The following is a 20,208-nucleotide window of genomic DNA, read 5'->3' as shown; positions in this document are numbered from 1 at the left end:
CTCCCTTGAACCCACTATCCCTTCCCAGAGTTACTTGCGTCTGAAAGTTCTAGAGGAAAAGTACCAGAGTTAACTGGTCTTTCCTGGCTACCCCTCTATTTCAAAAGGTCACCTGTGGACTAAAATAGGCTGCAAAACTGTTTGGTCTTCCTTAACACTACCCCATACATCTTTGATGTACGCCAGGTAATCTGAGGGAAAGGTATATATAAGCATGAATATGGAAGAAGGAAACATTTGCAAGCCCACTGGGTATAGCTGTGCATGCCAAACATTACAGGTGTTCACCAATATCCAGTTCCTCTTTCCTTCAGAACATGGAGGAAGTGGTACCTTCCTGCCTCTTAGAAGTTAGGAGTGGCTGCATGGCTGCATGGCCAGGAAAGTAGAAGGATTGTATATCATTTTTTGAGGGAAGGACTTAATTATCAGTGCTCAATCTCTCTCTCTTTCTTTCTTACTTTCTTCTCTCTCTCCCCCTATCCACCTCTCCCTTCCCCTACTGTGGCAACTGTGGCAGTGCATGTTAATACTGAAATGCAATATTCAGTCACACATGGAGGAGAGCTTGTCTGGAGAGTCTCAGACATGCATGGATTTGAGGGGACTGTTTGATAGGCAACAAAACCAAATGTGTCCTGACTTCTGTCTAGTGATTTATTGGTTTCCTCTCCTAGCAGATCTATTTGGAGTTTTGGAAAACATGTGTTCTCTCTGAACCCTGCCCTCACTGAAATTCAGAAGTAGGCAGTGTGTTTTCTCTCACACTTAGGATGTTTGGCTGAGAAGTGTGATGAGTGCCTTCCCTCCATTTGTGCAAAAGAAGCCTCTTTGAATTCTGGAGTGGAATGAAGAAAGTCCTTTCACAGCCACAGGATAAAAGTGATGGTGATGATATTGAAACTAAAACTTGGAAAAAATGACCCTTCCAAATGTTTCCAAGACCAGTTTTTAGGCTAGAATCAGATATTTTGCACTTCTCCTTGCCTTCACTCACTTTTCTCCCATTACCTAATCCTTATCCTCCCTTTCCAGAATTCTCATTTGGCAATCCTGGTTTTGCTGGACAAACTTTTACAACCCTGTCTCTGAGCGGTCATTTTGCTTTGTTCACAACCCACAACCTAAAAGACATTATGCACAGAGTTCAAGGCTCTCTGGGTTAATCCAAAATGTTCACCCTGTAGGCTGACAGGGACCACACATTTCTGAATTTTCATCAGGACTGCAATACCTTAACAGAATAGCCAGAAGGCTAGCAGGATTAGGGAGACAAAGTTGAACTTTGATACACACACACACACACACACACCCCTAAAATATCTCTGAATTGCATCATTACTTTTACTTTCAGTAAAAGTAATTAATGATACAAGATGCCACACTAGCATCTCATAGGTGGTACCAGCTTGGCAGATTATCAGTCCATGGGGAAGAATGCTACCTGTGTCCTTTCTTGTGAACATTTCCTGGGGCAACTTTCCTGTGCATGTCTTCTGATCATTAAAAATGACAGGAGAAGGCAGTGATGGAGCCTCTGCTATATTCTGAGCATCACTGCCCAGAGAAAAAGATCAAACTACTAGCATTATTCCTGGTTGTTCTTTTATTTAGAAAATATTCACAAGTTCTTTACTATTGTGTGTGTAGTATTGTGCTGAGTACTTTAGTGAACTGAGGATGAATAAGAGTTGTGAACAGAAATATTACATGGGCAAGGGATGAGAGAGAAAAGAGAGTAGAACTGCCTGAGTTCAAATCCACATTTCATCCTTTCCAGTGACAGACTGAACCTCTCTTGCTTCAGTTCCTCATCTGTAGAGAAGGAATAATACAAAATTCTACCTTGTTAGAGTCCTAGAAGCATTAGAGAAGATTGTGTATGTAAAGTGTGTGTCAGACACACAGCAAGTGCTCCGTATCAGAGGCAGTGCTTAGGTCCTGTCCCTGCAGCATGGTTTGTGGTGAAGGCCTGCAGGGCCTTGGGCAGGAGAGTACTGTATTGATTTGTCAAACACTGGGTATAGGGCACTCTCTTAGTGTTTCTTGGGGTCAAAAAGGTAGTTTCAAGGAGGAGCCACTTAATTTTTGACATTTGGGATTAGGATATGTCTTCCTCTTGCTTTTTTTCAGACACTTGTGAGTGATCCATTTTAATGTGTGAACAATGTAGCTTTTTTTTTTTCTTGGCAGACAATGGAAGTGAAGAGAGAACAAATTAGGAGCTGCAGAGAACAGACAGCATCTTGCTCAATGTAAGGGAGGAAAAGTAATATATTTTCCTCACCCATCTCAAGGTTCGTGGCTGAGAGCACTATAACAAAACACAGAATAACAAAACATACACATTTACTTTTTTCTTCTTTTAAACTGAAAGTACCTACTAAGTGACTCAACCAAAACCAAAGAGCCTTTTATGACTTCACCATGGATTAAGAAGGGGTTCTTAAAAGAGAGTGCAGCCCTCCCAAATCCAGAGCCACCCCCAAAGAGAGTCAAAAGAAAGATACAAACAAACTCTCCAAGAGCTGGCAATAGTTGGCAGGATAGCTGGAAATAGGGTGCAACCCACATTTCTGTCCAGCCATATTCTTGAGTTCCCTCCCCTGAAGTTGGTTGGGGAACTCAAGACAGCTTGTATGCCCCAACAGGGAGAAAATCAAACCAAGTTATCAGGACAGAAATTGAGACAAACAAGGAAAGAGACAGCAGTCCCTGGGAGGGAAAGGATCAATATCAAATGAGTATCTTAAAGGCAGATTTAGCCAGGGAGTCACAATATAGACATGTTTTGTTTTGTTTTTTTCTCCTGCTAATCTGAATTTGGGAAGGAAGGGACAAGGAGAAATTTTTCTCTCTTGACCAAGCACTACAGACAGAGATCTGGAAGAGCTGAGTTTGATAAGAATTCTTACTTTTCCAGCTTTTTGTCAGTTGCCCCAGGATCTCATTTGCAAGATCCAGAATGAGTGGGGTATCTCAGTCACCCCATATTGGGCACCAGAAACTGCACAGGAGAAAAAGTAATATCTTTTCCTTACCCATTGCAAGGTTCATGGCCAAGGCCCCCATGACAAAAGACAGATTTACAAGAGAAGGCCAGGCTCACACCTGTAATCCCAGCACTTTGGGAGGCCAAGCGGGCAGATCTCCTGAGGACAGGAGTTCGAGACCAGCCTGGCCAACATGGTGAAACTCTGTCTCTACTAAAAAAAGTACAAAAGTTAGCTGCGCATGGTGGCACATGCCTGTAATCCTGGCTACATGGGAGGCTGAGGCAGGAGAATTGCTTGAACCTGGGAGGCAGAGGTTACAGTAGGCCAAGATCGCGCCACTGCACTCCAACCTGGGCGACAGAGCGAGACTCCATCTCAAACAACAACAACAACAACAACAACAACAACAACAACAACAAGATTTACAAGAGAAAAGCATAAAAATTTATTTAATATAAGTTTTACGTGATATGAGAACCTTTAGAAATGAAGATCTGGCTGGGCATGGTGGCTCATGCCTGTAATCCCAGCACTTTGGGAGGCTGAGCTGGGAAGGTGGCTTGAGCCTGGAGGATCACTTAAGCCCAGGAGTTCAAGACCAGCCTGGGCAACACAGTGGAGACCCTGTCTCTACAAAAAATAAAAAATTAGCCAGGTGTGGTGATGCCACCCATCTGTGGTCCCAACTACTTGGGAGGCTGAGGTTGGAGTATCACTTGAGCCTGGGAGGTTGAGGCTGCAGTAAGCTGTGATCGCACCGCTGTACTCCAGACTGGGAGACAGAGTGAGACTCTGGAAAACAAACAAACAAAAACAAAAAACAAAACAAAACAAAAAAACCCGCCCCCAAACCAGGGAAATCTGTGTATTTTCATACTTAAGTTTGATGAAGAGTAGATAGTCATACAGAAGTATGATTGGAGGACTAAAGAGTATGATCTAATGGGAATAAACTGGGGGAAATTGAGCAAGGCCTGTTTGTTCAGATTATTCTCTGTCCCCGTGTCTTCAGAGATAAGAATATTCCTTTCCTCTGGGTAGAGAGTGAACACTTTAGGAATGAACATTTTACAACCTGCTTCAGGAGAGGAGGGGCGAGGGGAAGGTGAAAATGGCCTTCCTGCTTCTGCTATTTTTTCAAGGCCAACGTGCCAGAGTTTGGAGTAGTGTACCCTGAACCCCACCTCCAACTTCTCAAATAATCCCTTGATGTTCGAAATTAACCAATTCATGTCATAAGAATCCATAGGAAATGTACGTTTCCTGATTAAATGCGAAAACTCACCTTGGTTTTCACCAACATTCTATTGAACATCCCAAGTTCTCAAAATGTACCTCACTCAGAGGGTCACACACATAGTCACAGCCTGGGACATCTGCCTGTTCTGCCTCTTCCAGGTCTACCCAAATTCTTCTTGCCTTCCAATGCTCAGCACACCAATACCTTCCCTGATTCACTCCAGCTGAATAAGACGCTCTTCCCATTGCCCTTGCTGCCCCGGGCTTGTATGTGATTCTGCTTTATATTATAGTTAATAGTTTGTAAATCTTTTCCCATTCCTTGGAGTACATTTTTGGAGGGCAGGCACACATTGAGCTTTGTTTTCAAGCTTCACCTGAATACTTGGTATGCGCTCAACAAATCCTGAGTGCTTAAAGGACTCAGTCATTCTTCATCATTCTTCATCAATCTGTACCTACTTGGTGCACAGCACTCTGCTGGGCACTCATAGGAGACATGAAATAGGAGGAGACTTGATTCTAGCCCTCAATGCACTAAAAATCTCTGATGGAGAAGCAGGTACAACATGATTCTACAGAGGATAGCTTGAGGTCAATAACAACCTGGGTAAGCAAAGCCAAAGGCTGGAAAGATTTAATGCCTGGCTTTGAAGGGGCTAAAGACCCCAGACTTGCCCTGAACCCAGCCTGATGCTTCAATCAGAGCCTCATGGCAGTAGGAACGTGTAGGCTGGGTGTTCTACTGGAAACGACTAAATTATCCTACGGGTCACCAATTGATTTATTTGCTAATTGACTGGCCCAGCTTTGGGCTTTAAATCTAAAGAAATCATTTCATCCTTTATTAAATACTGCATGAGTCTCACTCTTTGTTCTGCAGGGCTATACACAATATACCAATGAAACTTGAATTTACACTACAATAGTTATGCCACTAATGACCTTCAAATGCCACTAATACCATACATGCTCCACTTCTCGGCTGGATCTGAACCTGTCAGTGAATTCTGAGCCCATCGACCTCCCTCTGACACAGAGTCGACCCCCGTGCCCATGCCCGCCCCCAACCTCCCACATCATTCCATGATTTCATTTCTGAATTGGTTACTATTTGGAGACCCCAATTCCTTTACACCTACTCTTTTTATTTGGTAGACAATACTTTATTCGGAAATGTTCGCTCCTGTAATTACAAATCTTGTTAGTCATCCTCCTCCTCTCCCCAGGGGGATTGTGGGCTTTAATTAATTAATGTGGTTAAACCGCTTTGAGGTGCCTGGTTGAAAGGTGCTATATAAGTGCAAATTATTATTATGGCTGTTGACATCCCATGGCGGCAAAGCCCTCAGCCCTACACATCTAGAGACCTGAACAAAGGCTTCTTCATCTTCACCTTCCCTGCTAGGTCTGAAATCGCTAGCTCAATGGTTTAGGAGCAAATCTGTTACCATCTCAACAGCAATCAACTAATTAATCCCCATTATGTCAGCTTCCGTTTCCTTCTTCCAAGCAGTACCGTCCTGTTTTATTTCACAAATCACACCCCCATCAACTCTAGACAAAGGTCACAGTATCCCTATGGCCTCTGTTGGCCTAAAGGAAAAAAAAAAAAAAAAGAGAGAGAGAGAGAGAGAGAGAGAAAGTAAGTTTGGAAAAAAAAAAAATGTTATGAAATGCACTAACTTCCCACCAGCAACCTAATTGGAACTTTCCTCCAACAGCGGTCCTCTTCCATACCTATCACCCACAGAGCCACTGGCCTCGCAAACCAGAGACCCAGAAACACAGCAGAAGGGTGGGTTAGGGTCCTGCAGCCCTGGCTTGACTAAGGATAGCTATAGACAAAAGGGGAGTGTCACTGCGCTGGGCGGGAAGAGGTCATCCACAGAAGCAAGCACCCCTCTTCAGCTTTCTCTATGACCCCCAAGTTTCCCCTGAGAAAGCCAGCTGCCATCTGTAGCCAGGAAGCCCTCACAAAGGCAGGGGAGCATGATTTAGATGTTTTGTGCTATACCTAGCACACCACAGCCCTTAACAAATGCCCAATACTTCCACTATGATGGTAGCCATTGAAAGCAGCCCTGTAGGGGAGACTTGGCCTCGCATAGGGACGCTGCTGACCAAAACACTCCTTACAAGGTTGTGCCTCAGACCCTTTGTTCGAGTGGATGTGGGTAAGCCTCAGGGGGTCATGTCTTCATCTGCCTTCATTTATCCTCCCTATTGAAGGGCTCCTTCAGGACATTGGTCAGTCTCTGTGGGAAATGATTTGGAGAGCAACAAAAGAACTTGGGCTCTTTGGGGGGCCTTCAGAATTCAGTAAACATCTGGACATGGAAGGCCAGGTTCTCAAGCAGTCTAGCTGGGGAGATGTCAAAAGAGAGAAAGAGCTGTGTCTGCAATGCAAGCCCTTAGTTCTGTGGCGACATTTGTTGTAGAAAGACACAGACACCCCAGTAGGTAGATAGGAAGATTTTTCAAAAGCTCCTCTATTTGTCGGGTTTTGTGAGTTCAGTGCACTGTTTGTCAGTTCTCATGGCATGTGTGAGGAAACAGAAGTTTCGCATGGCTGGCGAGGGGCATGTGATGGGTGTTCTGACTCTGTGTGCACTATGAATAACCCAAGGTTGCATAAGCCTGTCCTGGTAGTCACTGTTAAGCTGTCTGTTATCCTTGAAGTTTCTGAAGCCCTCATGGGTCAAGATGACTTATTGGATTCTCACCCACGAGCACATTTTAATTGACAAAAAAATTAAGTACTAAGTGGCGAAGTGATTTACACTTCATCAGTGAAATTCAGGATCTGAACTCTTGACTCTCAACGTTCCCTTTATTGTTGAGTCAATCCATTTAGAACACATTAGTCAGCATGATTCAACATTCACCACTAATCAGCATTAGTGATGGAACTAATCAGCATTCCCCAGTGTCCCTGAATCTATCCTCAAATAGCAAAAGAAACTGGCTTCTGTCAAGAGACAATGGAATGTGGTTTTTGTCAGCATTCACAAGCTGAAGTCCAGTCCCAGTCCCACATACTCTCAGGAGCCTTCCTCAGTCATCCCAGTTGGAATGAGTCTACCTCCTTTATCCTTCTATATTCTACTGTTGGAACCTTGGTAATAGGTATCACAGCTTGCTTTTGATTAAACTTATTTAACTACATCTCTCCTAACTAGATTCTGGGCTACTAAAAGGAAGGGACCTTTTTTTTTCAGCCTTATATCCCTTGACCCCGAGCACCATGCTTTGTGAACAATAGATGCTCAACAAATATTTGCTGAACTGAACTCACTGAAATGCAGCTTAAATCATATTCCAGAAAGAACATGAAGTTCTTTGGAAGAGACTTTCAAAGAAAATCAACAACCTGAATTGATTTAACATATTTTGGTACTCTTACCTGGCCATTTTTGTAAATGTAAATTGTTAACTCTGCAAAGATAGCCAAGTGGCTTCCAGGTTCTAAAAGAGGAATGTAAATCCAGTCTAACTATAGTCCAGGCCTTGGAATAAAGTTTTTCTCTACAATGCTATTCCAACTAACATTTTGTTTCATATTTTTTTAAAAAGTAGAGACAGGAAAAAACATTTTGGAAAAAAAAAGTGTTTGGTCTATGAGTTTGGATCCAAGTTCATGCCCTGCCTTGTGCTATAAGCAATAGTAGCTCTCACTGAAGTTTCTTTCTTGCATACCGCATAAAAGCAAAACACATACCAAAATTCCTTCCTGGAGATTCTGTTTTAGGTGGGCAGAACAAGATTTTTGGGTGCTGACCCTTGGTGAAGTGATACCCTTTCTCTTCTACTTTAGAGTCTGGAACCAAAGCAGGTCCGGATGGCACTTTTTAATACATACAATATTTATGCTGCATTTTAAGAGTATAACTCTATTATGCAACAAGCCCAGCCCTTAAGTCTGTACTATTGCACCTAATCTCTGCAACTGGGCTCCTCAGAAAGGGCTGTGTCACCGAATATTCATTTTCTTTTCTTTTCTCATGATAACAGAACTCCCAAAATTTAGCTGGGTATATGGCCACCCAGATTAATGGCTACATTTTTAGCCTTTCTGATCATATATTTACAGACTGGCCAACATCATATAAACAGAAATAATGTGTATAACTTCTGGTTAATGTCCCAAGGGAAGGGGGATGCTTTCCCTCCCACCATCATTCTCTATCTCATGCACATCCTGCTACTGGGATGGAGGGCATGATGCTGAACCATTCTTGACCATGGTAATGGCAACATCCTAGGTGTGACAGAGCAAAAAGCCAATGGTCTGGACTCTTGAATAGACATGTAGAGCTGAGCTGCCATGCCAGCTCTGGACTGCATTCCTCCACAGCACGACATGAGGAAGTAGTACATCTCTATCATGTATACCACTGTTAGTTTAGGTTATAGTTACACCTGGCCAAACTTATAATTGAACTGCACTCAGGGACTTTGTTGAAGGATTATTATATCAGTATGACCAATCCATTTTAGCTTAGAATTTCCAGATTCAAATTTCAGGACAGGCCTGAAAGTATCTCAACAGAGGCTCATGAAGCCTGAGAGGTAAGTTGCCACAGGGGCTGCCATGATGGAAGATGAGAGAGCCCAAACCCACTTCTGATTTTCTAAAATCTTAGGAGCCCAGGCTGAGGGCTTAGAAAGGGCTACAAACCCAGTTTTGAGGCAGTGAACATTACTTTACCTTTCTGGAACTCAGTTCCCTCAAGTGAGAATCAGGGTGATGGATGAGATTAAAAGCTCGCTTTCTGGGAAGTATTCCATAGTTAACTTTAGGGAAATGAAGACTTTTTTTAAGAGAGAGAGATGGGGTTTTGCTCTGTCACTCAGGCTAGAGTGCAGCACATCCCTAAAGAAGGCATGAGAAGACTGCCTGTGGAAAGATGACAACAAACTTATGATTATACGAGGCTGCAGAGAAATTGGTCCACTATCTCCAGAACGAGTGTACGCTGGTAAAAGTCTTTGGAGAGCAATTTGGGAAAATACAGTAAAAATGAAAACGTGCAGACACTCTGACCAGCCATTTCGTTTTTTATATATACCTAGTGAAACCTAAATATGAAGAAACACGTAATAAAACTGTTAAGAATAATCAAAATTTCCATAAGTAGGGGAGTGGGTAACATGTGGTATATTCACACACTGAATAGATGTGGATATCTAAGGTGAAAGAGCAGGACCTGTGTATCACGTGGCCTGTGTATCATGTGACCTGTGTATCATGTGGCTATATTACAAAAACAATGTTAAGCAACAAAAGCAAGTTGTGAAATCCTGTACAATAAACCATTTATGCAAATTTCAGAATGCACTCAAAATCAATCGTTATACTATGTGTGGATCCACACACATGTAGAAACATTTTTAAGAATGGAGAGGAAAGATGTAGACCGAACTCTGGAGAGTTTTCACTTTTGTGGAGGAATGTGGGATGAGGAGGGAATGGACCAGGAATAGGTACAAAGGAGTCCTAAAGTTTGTCAAGTTTCATTCCTGTAATTAAAAACAAAAAATCTGAAACAAATGGGACAAAATTTTAGTATTTGTTTATTTGGGGTGTTAGATTCACCTGTTTTCTTTTATGATTTTCTGTGCTGTTCTGTATTTAAAATATTTTTTCATATATTATAAAATATTTCCAAATATTGTAAAATCTCTCTTCAAGGCTAACTGCCAGAAAAAAAAAAAAGTAAACAAAGCAGAGAGCCTGCATGAGAAGATGTCACGGAGGGAGGGGGTGTAAAGTGAATGTGGACAGGGGAGAAGAGAACTGAGCAGATAGGAGTCCTTCCTCTCCTTTCTCATCTCCCAGGGAGGCCCCACACTAAGAGGCAGGCAGAAGCGGCAAAGGTCAGCGCCTCGGCCTAGACAAACTTTCTGAGGCTGCAGTGGCACCGGGCAGACTGGGGACAATGTGGCCGGTCTGCTCTGCCTTCTTCTCCATGACCTCTGGGAGAGGAGTTCACTCTCTTTGCTCCATTGAGTTCCAGGGCTCTTTGCCCAGGCTCCCACAAGAATGCCAGGCTGTGCCAGGTGCGGAGGTGGTATTTACCATGCAGACACCTCTGTACCTGGATGGAAATAAATTGAGAATCTTCTGGGTCACTTTGAGTCCAGCAGCATAAAACATTTTGATAGGTTACTGATTCAAACTGAAATCGGATGAACTCAGGGGGTGGTATTTGGGGGGAAATTTTTTTCAATAAATCATCCAGTTGGCTCAGTGACTGAAAAAACAGGGTGGGAAAACTTAACGCAAGTTTGTGACAAGAGAACAAACAGAAGAGATTAATGCCTTTCCTGATACGTTTCAAAAGGTGATCAAACCGTTCTTGATTGCAAAAGCAAATCAAGAAAGATGAGGCACATAGCTTTTCAGCTCTAAAAAGGATCACTGTTTTGTTTTCTGTTTTCTTCTGCCACCCTATGCCAAGTGGTTGGAGATATGGGAAACTAATTTCATTTCCAGCACTTTCTCTGGACCTGTCTCACGGTGCCCTGGTCTCCCCAGCTCCCACTCCACGGTTTATGCTGCTCATTTAAACCTACACGGATAGACAACAGCGTCAGGATCCAAATTCAACCTGTCATACCTGACTTTGATTTTGCAAAAATGGTATAAAAAACACGCTTCTGTCTTACTGGGGAACTAAGCCACTATCTTCTGTCCTGTTCCAAACAACCTGGCTTTTCTTTTACAAATCCTCCCCAGATCCCTGTGGAAAGGAGTAAAGGGGAGGCTGTGCTACATCAACCCTTCATTCCCCTGGGCCTCCCCTTCCTTAGGTTCTGTTTCCCCAAGTCTGCAGGTGTTTGTGCCTATGAGCCCCTGAAAACTAGGAGGGCTCCCAGAGAGCTGGGACCTGGGTTTTCCTCTAGGCCTCCTGCAGTGCCAGCGACACAGCCCAGCTGCTTTCAATGACAGAATCTTTATTCCTGGCCTTGAGTCCCAGCTGTGTTCTGGGTGGCACAACATTTGAGGCTTGCCAGGGGAACAAAGGACATGACCAGAGGAGACGTGCGTCAGCCTGGAGTTCACTGTAAACTCCCTTTCCTTTCTGCTGCCAGGTGCTTCTGTGGGCACACACCATTAAAGCTGATTCCCAGAACCAACTCCTGCTCTTCCCTCTCCACTAGGCCCCAGCACACCTGAGCATCACTCTAAGAAGCTAGCCAAACCGCTAAGCTTTTTCACTTGGCAGGCACTGAGACTTGCATGGTGAACTCTGGGGACCAAAGGAAAAATGGATTCATGAGATCCCCTCCTACCTCTGCCTTTCCCACTTCATTGCACAGAGAGGCTCAACTCTCTGCCTGGGATCTAGCCCCCTCTCAGAGACCAAACCCTCAGGAAACTGGTGGCTGTGAGCTCCCTCTCCTTTGGGGCCTAAGTATTTCCAGCATCCAGGGCCCAGCATCCAGAGGCCAGGATCCCAGACAAACGCTGGACAGACAAAGAAGATGCAAACAGGATGGTATTACCATGTTAATGGCCTGAGTTGAGGCCTCCTGAAGATGCTGGGAGGAGGGGGGTTCTTTCATTTACTTTTTCTTTCTTTCTTTTTCTTCTTCTTCTTCTTTTTGCAAAAAGAGAATAGTTCCGCTTTCTATTTTACTACAACAATAGCATGGACCGGCTCCTTCCAGTGTTTCAAAAAGCAGCCTGAGAAATCTCTAACCAGCCCCTCAGTCTCTCCAGCCTGCCGCTTTATTGTCCTTCCCATCCCAGTGAACAAAGGGGAGGAAAGGGTAGAAGGCCCCCAGTTGCTGACTGTTCTCAGCATCCTAATCCTTGAGAACCGGTGAGGGAAATGGCCTGTGGAGCTGGTAAATCGAATTCTGCCCTCACCTTTTATTCCCTCCCTCTGCTTGGCACTCAGGAGTTCTTCAGGTATTATAAAATCTCCTGGCTAGCAGGCCAGTAGGCACCTTGGGGCTTGCTAAGGGATAAAAGGCACCGAGGGATCATTCCCTACCCCCACAGGTAGCCGGTGTGGTGGGCTTGTTTCCACCATCCAGGCGGCTCTATTGAAGACCGAATGTCAGCCACAGTGGCTGGCGGTCTCCCTTCTAGTTGGCAGCACAGGAGTTGCCCTGTCTGTCTCTAAGTCCCTGGACATAGGCTGCATATCCCACCCAGAGCTCCAGGTGCCAACCTCCACACCAACTCGGGGCTCACCTGCCGGTGCAACTCCTTATGGAAGGAAAGCTACTTGGCCTTGACTGACGGTAACTTTCCAAGTTTTCCACCCAGGGACCAAGGGTTTCTTTGCTTTAAACCTGGGGAATCGTGCAGGTGTCTTTTAGTTCAGTCATCTGGTAAGAAGGGGGAAAAATTAGCTTTGATGATGCAGTATGTGGCGATCTCAAGGGTACAACTGGGCTGAGCTAAGGGAATGATGAGTACATTCTTGCCTAGGAGGATCGGACAAAGCTGATATGACAAGGCTGTTGGAGATGCTGCAGGCTGGTTACAACAATCCATGTAAGAGAAACGTTTTATGCTGCGGCCCCCACAGAAACCCATAGTGTGCGCACATTCACAAACACACACTCACACAAGAAATATTTTATGAAATGATACAATATGTGTGATATAATCTGGTATTTTTTCTTCTCTCTTTCTTCTGTCTTCTCTCTCTCTCGGTTTTCAAATGCCAGTTGTGATTCATCAGTTTCACTTCATGACCCACCAATGGGTTGCGACAGTTTTCAAAGCCTTGAATCAAGGTTAATGTTTTCATTTTCCAGCTGACAAAATCAAGGCCCAGATATTTTCTCAAGATCATAACAAAGCTGAAAGCAAAATCCAAAGGTTCTTTCTAATAAAGGAGGGACCTGCATTTTCTGGGGACCCGCATTTTTTGTTTTCCCAAAGTCTTTGGGAGCACACAGCAAGAAGGCGGGGCATGTCAAGAGGTTTGTTTTCAGGGGCATTGCTGGTAAAAGCAGAGGTGTTCGACTGCTTCTGGGAAACCTCAGAGAGGGATGTGTAGCTTGGGGGAGTGGGAGAGAGAAAACAACTTAGAAAGCACCCAGGTGAGGTTCTAAGGTCTCCCAACCAAGCATTTTACTTATTGGTTGTTGTTCTTGAATCATAAGACATTTTCCTGAATTTTTATCTTTCCTAGACACAGCTCCAGGTCAGCCTCCTTTAGTGATCCACTTTCTCCCCTGTTTTCCAACTTTTTCGAAAAGTCATTCCTTGCAGTTTTTTTTTAACCTCTACCAATTCATTGTATTTCCAGGCTCTACTTTCTCTAAATAACTTTCTCTTCCCTCTTAAAATCATGATCTTAGCAATGAGCATTAGAAAGGCAACTCAGTGACTCTTGTTCTCACAAATATTATCCCAAAAGTTATCCAAATTTGACCAGGCTTAGAAATGCTATTTAACAAAATGCCTAGTGATCAGGGTGCATGTATCACATCAAGGCTCTTCATACAGGTCATCTGAGCAGAACAAACTCTTTTCCTCCTGAAATTATCTTGTAGTCTTCCATAGAATTTCTTGAAATCTTCATCTAAATTTGCTACTTACTATACTTCTAATCTTTTAAGAAAGCCTCTAAAAATGAAGAGCTGAATGCCACCCTGTGTACTGGGTAAATAAAAGTCCAGCTTTCTGATTGCTTATTAGTTATACACCCTTAGAGAGTATGTAACAAAGAGGCCTGCTGTTTGCTTTGCTTAATCTGGTCTTAAAATCTCTGCTCTTTTGTCAGAAAACACTATTTGCAATTGTAAAAAAAAATATTTACCAAGGAACTTGGATAGCATAAGTCAAAGGCTAAGAGCCAAAGGTTGTAGTTCTCACCCCAAATTTCGTGGACCTGAGAGTCCCCGCTGTGGAGTTCAGCTGCACCAAACAAACATGCTGCTTTGTGAGTCCATTAAGAAGCAGACATTTTAGAAGGGGAAGGAAAGGGAAGGCTGCAGCCTGTTCCTTAGTTAGAAGCATGAACTCCCCAGCCTGCCCCACATAATCCTTGCTAGGTCTTTGTAATGCAATGTATCTCCATGGGGAAATTACAGGGACTGCCCTGTTTCACAAACCTGGGAAAAATACTTAACTTATAAATCCTTCAGGGCAGGCCTTCTCCCATGGACAGCAGTGACAATATGCTCCTCTGGGGTGAGGCCAGATATTCACTTAAGCATCTCTGTGGGTGGGGTCTCCTGCCCAACAGCAGGGGACAGATGTGTATCCTGAGCACTTCCGTGTGGATCCTTCCTCATCCGCAAAGCAGTTTTGGACATCTGATCTTGTGGGCTGACTCTTCTAACAGTGCTTGAATTTACCCCTTTATGTTAATTATTTTCTGGAAAGACCTGCATTCCAGTGCCTTTCCTAACCACTGGCGTATCTAGCATCTAGAAATGAACCGCCATTGTAGATCACTGAGTTCCAGGACATGGCCTCAGGGTGCTCTACCCTAAGCAAGAACTCAGCTCCTTCTAAGTCCCAGGCTCATGTCACAAGGTGCAGGTCCTAAAGGTCTGCTCCCCAGCAGGAAGACCATGTCAGGACAGGACAGGAAAAGGAAACAGGATAACCAGAAGGAGTCAGGGAAGTAGGGCTCATGGAGTCATGATATTGTGCCCCAGAGGCTGCCAACCCAGACGGTTCTTCAGCTTGTTAAGCAAGAGGGCTCTGGGGCAGCATTGGCTCCTCACCTCCCCGCTGGTGTCAGAATAATTGCCCACTTCATGCCATAGGATCTGCAAAGAGGAATGGGGTGGTAGCAATTCCGAGCTTTCTTGGTTTGATCCTCATGTTTTGATTGTCTCATTCTGTTAGGAAATTCTGTAGGTCTCCTTCAGCCCTACCTCAATCTTCTCTGTCAAATTCTTGCCACAACTGCTGATCTCTTGCTCTCATTAGGGTAAATATCACTGGCCAATGCATCTTGGCTTTTGATTCTGTCTAGAGCTAGCTTCTATCAGAACCATAGCAGTAATTACCACTAGCAATGGGCAGCACTGAGCATAATCAGCTGAAAGAAATGGCTTAATCCAAGGATCTTACCTTGAAGAACCAGGCCTTCCTCCTTGATGGTGTAGACAAATGAGGTGAAGGGAGCCAGAGGGGACTTGGCAATAAGAATCTGCACATAAAGCACATTTTTCTAGGATTAGTCAAAGGATCAGGGATGGGCCTCTATTCAGTCCCCTTCCCACTTTGAGACAAAGTGGTAACATAGGACTATAAGTCACAAGGCTTATTTAAAAAAAAAAATTTTTATAACCCAATGTTTAAATGAGTGCTACCCTTTCAAAGTGGTCACCTTAAAAGGCGATACACTTATCCCAACTATTCTACCATCAAATGCCATATTCCTGAATCAATTCTTCTGGAAATAAGTCTCATTATTTTATAACATCCCCTTCCCACTTTGAGACAAAGTGGTAACATAGGATTATAAGTAACAAGCCTTATTAAAAAATAATTTTTATAACCCAATATTTAAATGAGTGTTATCCTTTCAAAGTGGTCACCTTAAAAGGCTGTACATTTATTCCAACTATTCTGCCATCAAAAGCCATATTCTTGAATCAATTCTTCTAGAAATAAGCCTCATTATTTTATAACACATGCTTAAATAGTTACCTTTCTGCCTAAAAATAAACCTAGCTTGATTCTTTAATTTTATTTATAAACTTAGCCGTTTTACTAAAAAAATTCAAAGGTACCTTTAAAAGATTTACTATCACTGCAAATCTTCAAAATAACTTGTGAAAGGCAAAGCAATTGAAGGTTTCTTTGTTGGCTCTGGTCCTTCACCAAATCCTTTACTACGTGACTACATTTTCTCTTACTTAAGGTGTACAGCATTTCCCATGGCCCTTGATTGTGGGTTTGGGCATACGACTTGCCAGGTGGCATGACACAGGTTGTGCCAGTTCCCAGCCGAGGCCTCAAAAAGCCTCAAGTATTTCTAGTTGTTCTCTTAACATTTGTGCCATCGTCAGAGAAAAGTATGTCCATGCTAGTCTGTTATCTCAGAAGGAGGGCAATAGATACGTGAAACAGAGCTGGCCAGGAAGGCTAGGCTAAAGAGTTGACCCCCAGGAGACCTACAGATACACAAATTAAATATCGTTGCATGCCTTTGAGATTTTGGTGGTAGAGTCATGAAGCATTAGTACAGCAAGAGTTAACTGATATACCAGCCAAAATATCAAAACATGTTTTCAGCAATGGCATTTTCCTAAGACAACACTTATTTTAAAGGAGATGGTTATCTGGTCATTTAAAAGATCAGTATCGTTAAGCCATTATCACATCTCATATGGTTTACAGAACCTCTAATAATTGGTGGATTATTTTATTACAGTATTTCTACTGAAGGAAGATTAACATCAGTTTCCTGTTTTACAAATTAAAAAAAACATTATCAAAACAGGGACAGTTTGAACCCTGAACTGTATAGGTAATCAGGGAGGCAAGAGAGAAAGAAGAAACTATTTCAAATAATCAAAAGGCTTATATATAATACCTTGGCCTATCTCAATTCAACAAATATTTGCTGTCAAGTATGAGAAGTGGTGGAAAAATGTGATGGAAAGATCACAGGTTTTAGTCATGGGCTTGGAATCTAGCTCTTCCACTCATCGGCTAGGAGCTTATGGCAGAGCCTACAATTTTCCTCTAGTAGCCATTCCCCCTCTTCCCTTTACTAAATAACTCCCCAAGTTTCCACATTTCTCTGCTTCTTTTGCAAGTAGGTGTGGCTATGTGACCAAGCCTTTACTAGCAGAATGTGAGTACAAATGACAGGTAGAACCTCTGGATTATGTTTTCATAAGAAAACTGCGTGCTCTTCACTTTCCCTTTCACCCTTCCCAAGGCAGGAACCAGATCCAAGCAAATGGGTGTGGACAACACTGTGGGGATGACAAGGCAGGATGAGAGAGGGAAGCTGGGTGGCTTCAGAGAGCATCAGTGTCTCCCACTCGGGGTCACCAGTCCTCTCAGGGCAGAGCAACTTGTCTCAACCACTGTATTTTTATCTTTGTTACTACAGTGCAGCCTGAACTCTAACCAAAACTGTGATTCTGGACAATCTAAATTTGTTAAGTCTCAGTTTCCTCACATGTAAAATGTTGATAAAAACACCTTCCCAAGTGGGATTATTATGAGGATTAAATTAAGTATGCAAAATACCTGTCACTGTGTCAAACACAAAATAAATTCATAATAAATAATAGGAACATTTCCAACTAACCCATCACACATGGTTCCCTTAACCCTCACTCACCAAACAACAATATATCGGTTGGCTTCTACCAGAAGAAAGTCTCCAGTTGAATCGCAGTAATTTTTACAAATGTTCTAAAGTTATCTAGATAAACTAGTTAATCATTCTCAGAACCAATGAGAAGAAAGTAAAGGTGGGCATTTATACTTTCATGTCAAAAATATCTCATTTGAAGATTAAGGTGGATCCCTTTCTGCCTGAGATAGTTTGGAGATGGTTCAATGTGAATTTATTTTATTTTTTATTTTTTATTTTTTTGAGACGGAGTCTAGCTCTGTTGCCTATGCTGGAGTGCAGTGGCACAATCTCGGCTCACTGCAAGCGCTGCCTCCCAGGTTCATACCATTCTCCTGCCTCAGCCTCCCGAGTAGCTGGGACTACAGGCGCCCACCACCACACCCAGCTGATTTTTTTGTGTTTTTAGTGGAGACGGGGTTTCACCGTGTTAGCCAGGATGGTCTCGATCTCCTGACCTCGTGATCCACCTGCCTTGGCCTCCCAAAGTGCTGGGATTACAGGCGTGAGCCATCGCGCCCAGCCCGGTTCAATGTGAATTTTAAGGATACCCCTTAGAAGGGGAATGGCATGGTAGAAGAAAAGATGGTGGTTCTCGATTTTAATGTGGGTTTGCATCACCTGTGGGTCCTGTTGACCTACACATTCTGATTCTGTACGTTTTGAGTGGAGCCTGAGAGAGTCTACATTTCTAACAGGCTCCCAAGAGATGCTGATGCTGTGGTTCACAGACCACATTTTGAGTAGCCAGGTTCTAGGCAATTAGCCTGATTGAAAAGTCTAAGATGGAGAAGCAAGAGATGGGAGATGTGGGGCCAGTTAGGAGGCGACGCCAATAATTCAGTGATGAGATGATAAGGGCCTAAACTATAGCTGTGTCAGAAAGAGTGGGAAAAAAGGAAATGGATAAGATAAATGTAAATCCTTTAGATCCAAACAGCAGTAAAAATAAACTAAACATATAAAAAATCTCAGATCTTTGTTGTCTGTATGTAGCAACTAGACATGAAACCAAAAGGGTGTAAATAGCAATAAATAAAGAATCATGCTATGTTTTAAAAAATAATACCATTTTTATATTATGCACTGCAGAAGCTGAGACCCACAAAAAAAGAATGTAATATTCCAGTGCGACACAAGAATGGCATCTAAGCCTAAGCCTTCCAACTCTGTGGTGCTAACTCCACCTTCTAATAGCCAGTCTATGAACAAGCCCTGAACCCCAGCCAAAAGGATCTCACACCTGGAGGGACCTCCCTGCCGGAAATCAGAGTTTGGACAGGTCACTGATTAACACACTGTCCTTCTGGAGCAGGATTTAAAATGAGTCATCAAAAGGATGATCTGTGTGCAGTTAGAAAAAGGAAGTGATAAGTTATGTCAGATGAATTCCATTTCCTTTCTTTGGAAAAGAACTTCCAGATTGATAGATCAGAGGGCTACCACCAACACAAAATATCTGATTTCAGCAAAAAATGTGACAAACTCTCTTGATAGCCTTCTGGATAAAGTGAAGATAAGTTGAGCTGGGTGCTAATACCATTAAGTGGACTTATGAGTGACCAAAAGGTCAGTAGTAACCTGGTGAGGGGCAGCAACCTCTAGTAGATTGTACTGCATTCTAGCTTGGTCTTACTGATTTGAATGATATTGCTGATGTATTCAAACACACCCATACAACAAATATGAAATCCAGCAGGGAATAGAACTTACAGAAACTGCTCCTCTAATAGAGCTTACATTCTAAAGAAATATAAGAAGTATAAAATAAATAAATAAAAATGTTATGTTCGATGAGTATCCATGCAATGGATGAAAAGAGCAGATAAAGAATATAGGAAGTATATTGGATTGGAGGTGGGGGCATCGATTTTGGATAGAGTATCATGAGATCTCACTGAAGAAGTGATATTTGGACTTGTGAATCATGTAACTAAACCCACTGATGAGATGCTGAACTGATGGGAAGGTAACAGAAGATTTAGAGAAATATTAAGAGAAAGAGTTCATATATTAGATTAGATAATCATGATATCAAAACAAATCTCAATTTGGTTAGAATGTTGGAACAAATCCTACACATTGATTGGAATGCAATTTTATTGAACTAAATGAAAGGCCTTGTCCTTGAGAACAGAGCACCAATGATTCATTATGGAACAGGCAAAATGAAATTCAGCATCCAGAAAATGGAACGTTGGTTAACTATAGTTCAATATTAGTCAGCTGTGAGATGTAATTCTCAAAAATCTAGCATGTTCTCAGGTTACATCAATGGAGATATAGTATGTAGAACAAGGGAGGTGATAGTCCTGCTCTCCTCCTCACCCAGCAAACCATGCCTGATGCAATGTGTTTGGATTGGGGCCCAAATTCCGAAAGAAAAAATGACAAACAAGAAGGTAGTTGGAGGTCCAAAGCAATCCATGACCACAAACACGTCAATGCAAACATCATGGTAAGAGGACTGGAGTGAAGATGCATATTGCTTTTACTATGAGTTTTGTAACCTGAAGATTCTGTAATACTATATGCTAGTATTATATACTAGTATATACTACGAGATGCATATTGCTTTTGAGTTTTGTAACCTGAAGATTCTGTTGTATTATATACTAGTGAGGGGAAGTGTAAATTAGCTTTCTAGCCCAATATATTTCAGGAAA

At 42.7% G+C, this 20,208-nt stretch overlaps 1 protein-coding gene across 4 annotated transcripts in view; it reads right to left on the bottom strand.

Annotated features, from left to right (window-relative positions):
• Positions 1 to 20,208, bottom strand: part of RAD51B (RAD51 paralog B) — an 802,721-nt gene that overhangs the window by 130,861 nt on the left and 651,652 nt on the right. For 3 of the 4 annotated variants that reach the window (XM_011994252.1, XM_011994253.1, XM_011994254.1), the window contains exon 10: positions 15,295 to 15,373. In XM_011994252.1, the coding sequence (XP_011849642.1) occupies positions 15,295 to 15,373 (79 nt within the window). Of the gene's footprint in view, positions 1 to 5,387; positions 5,832 to 15,294; positions 15,374 to 20,208 lie in introns of those variants that run through there. The other variant, XM_011994255.1, reaches the window with a different exon arrangement.

This window comes from Mandrillus leucophaeus, unplaced genomic scaffold (genome assembly GCF_000951045.1).
Source record: "Mandrillus leucophaeus isolate KB7577 unplaced genomic scaffold, Mleu.le_1.0 Scaffold448, whole genome shotgun sequence".
NCBI classification, from domain to species: Eukaryota; Metazoa; Chordata; class Mammalia; order Primates; family Cercopithecidae; genus Mandrillus; species Mandrillus leucophaeus.
The sequence above is the reverse complement of the archived record's forward strand: the minus strand, read 5'-3'. Positions and strand labels throughout refer to the sequence as shown.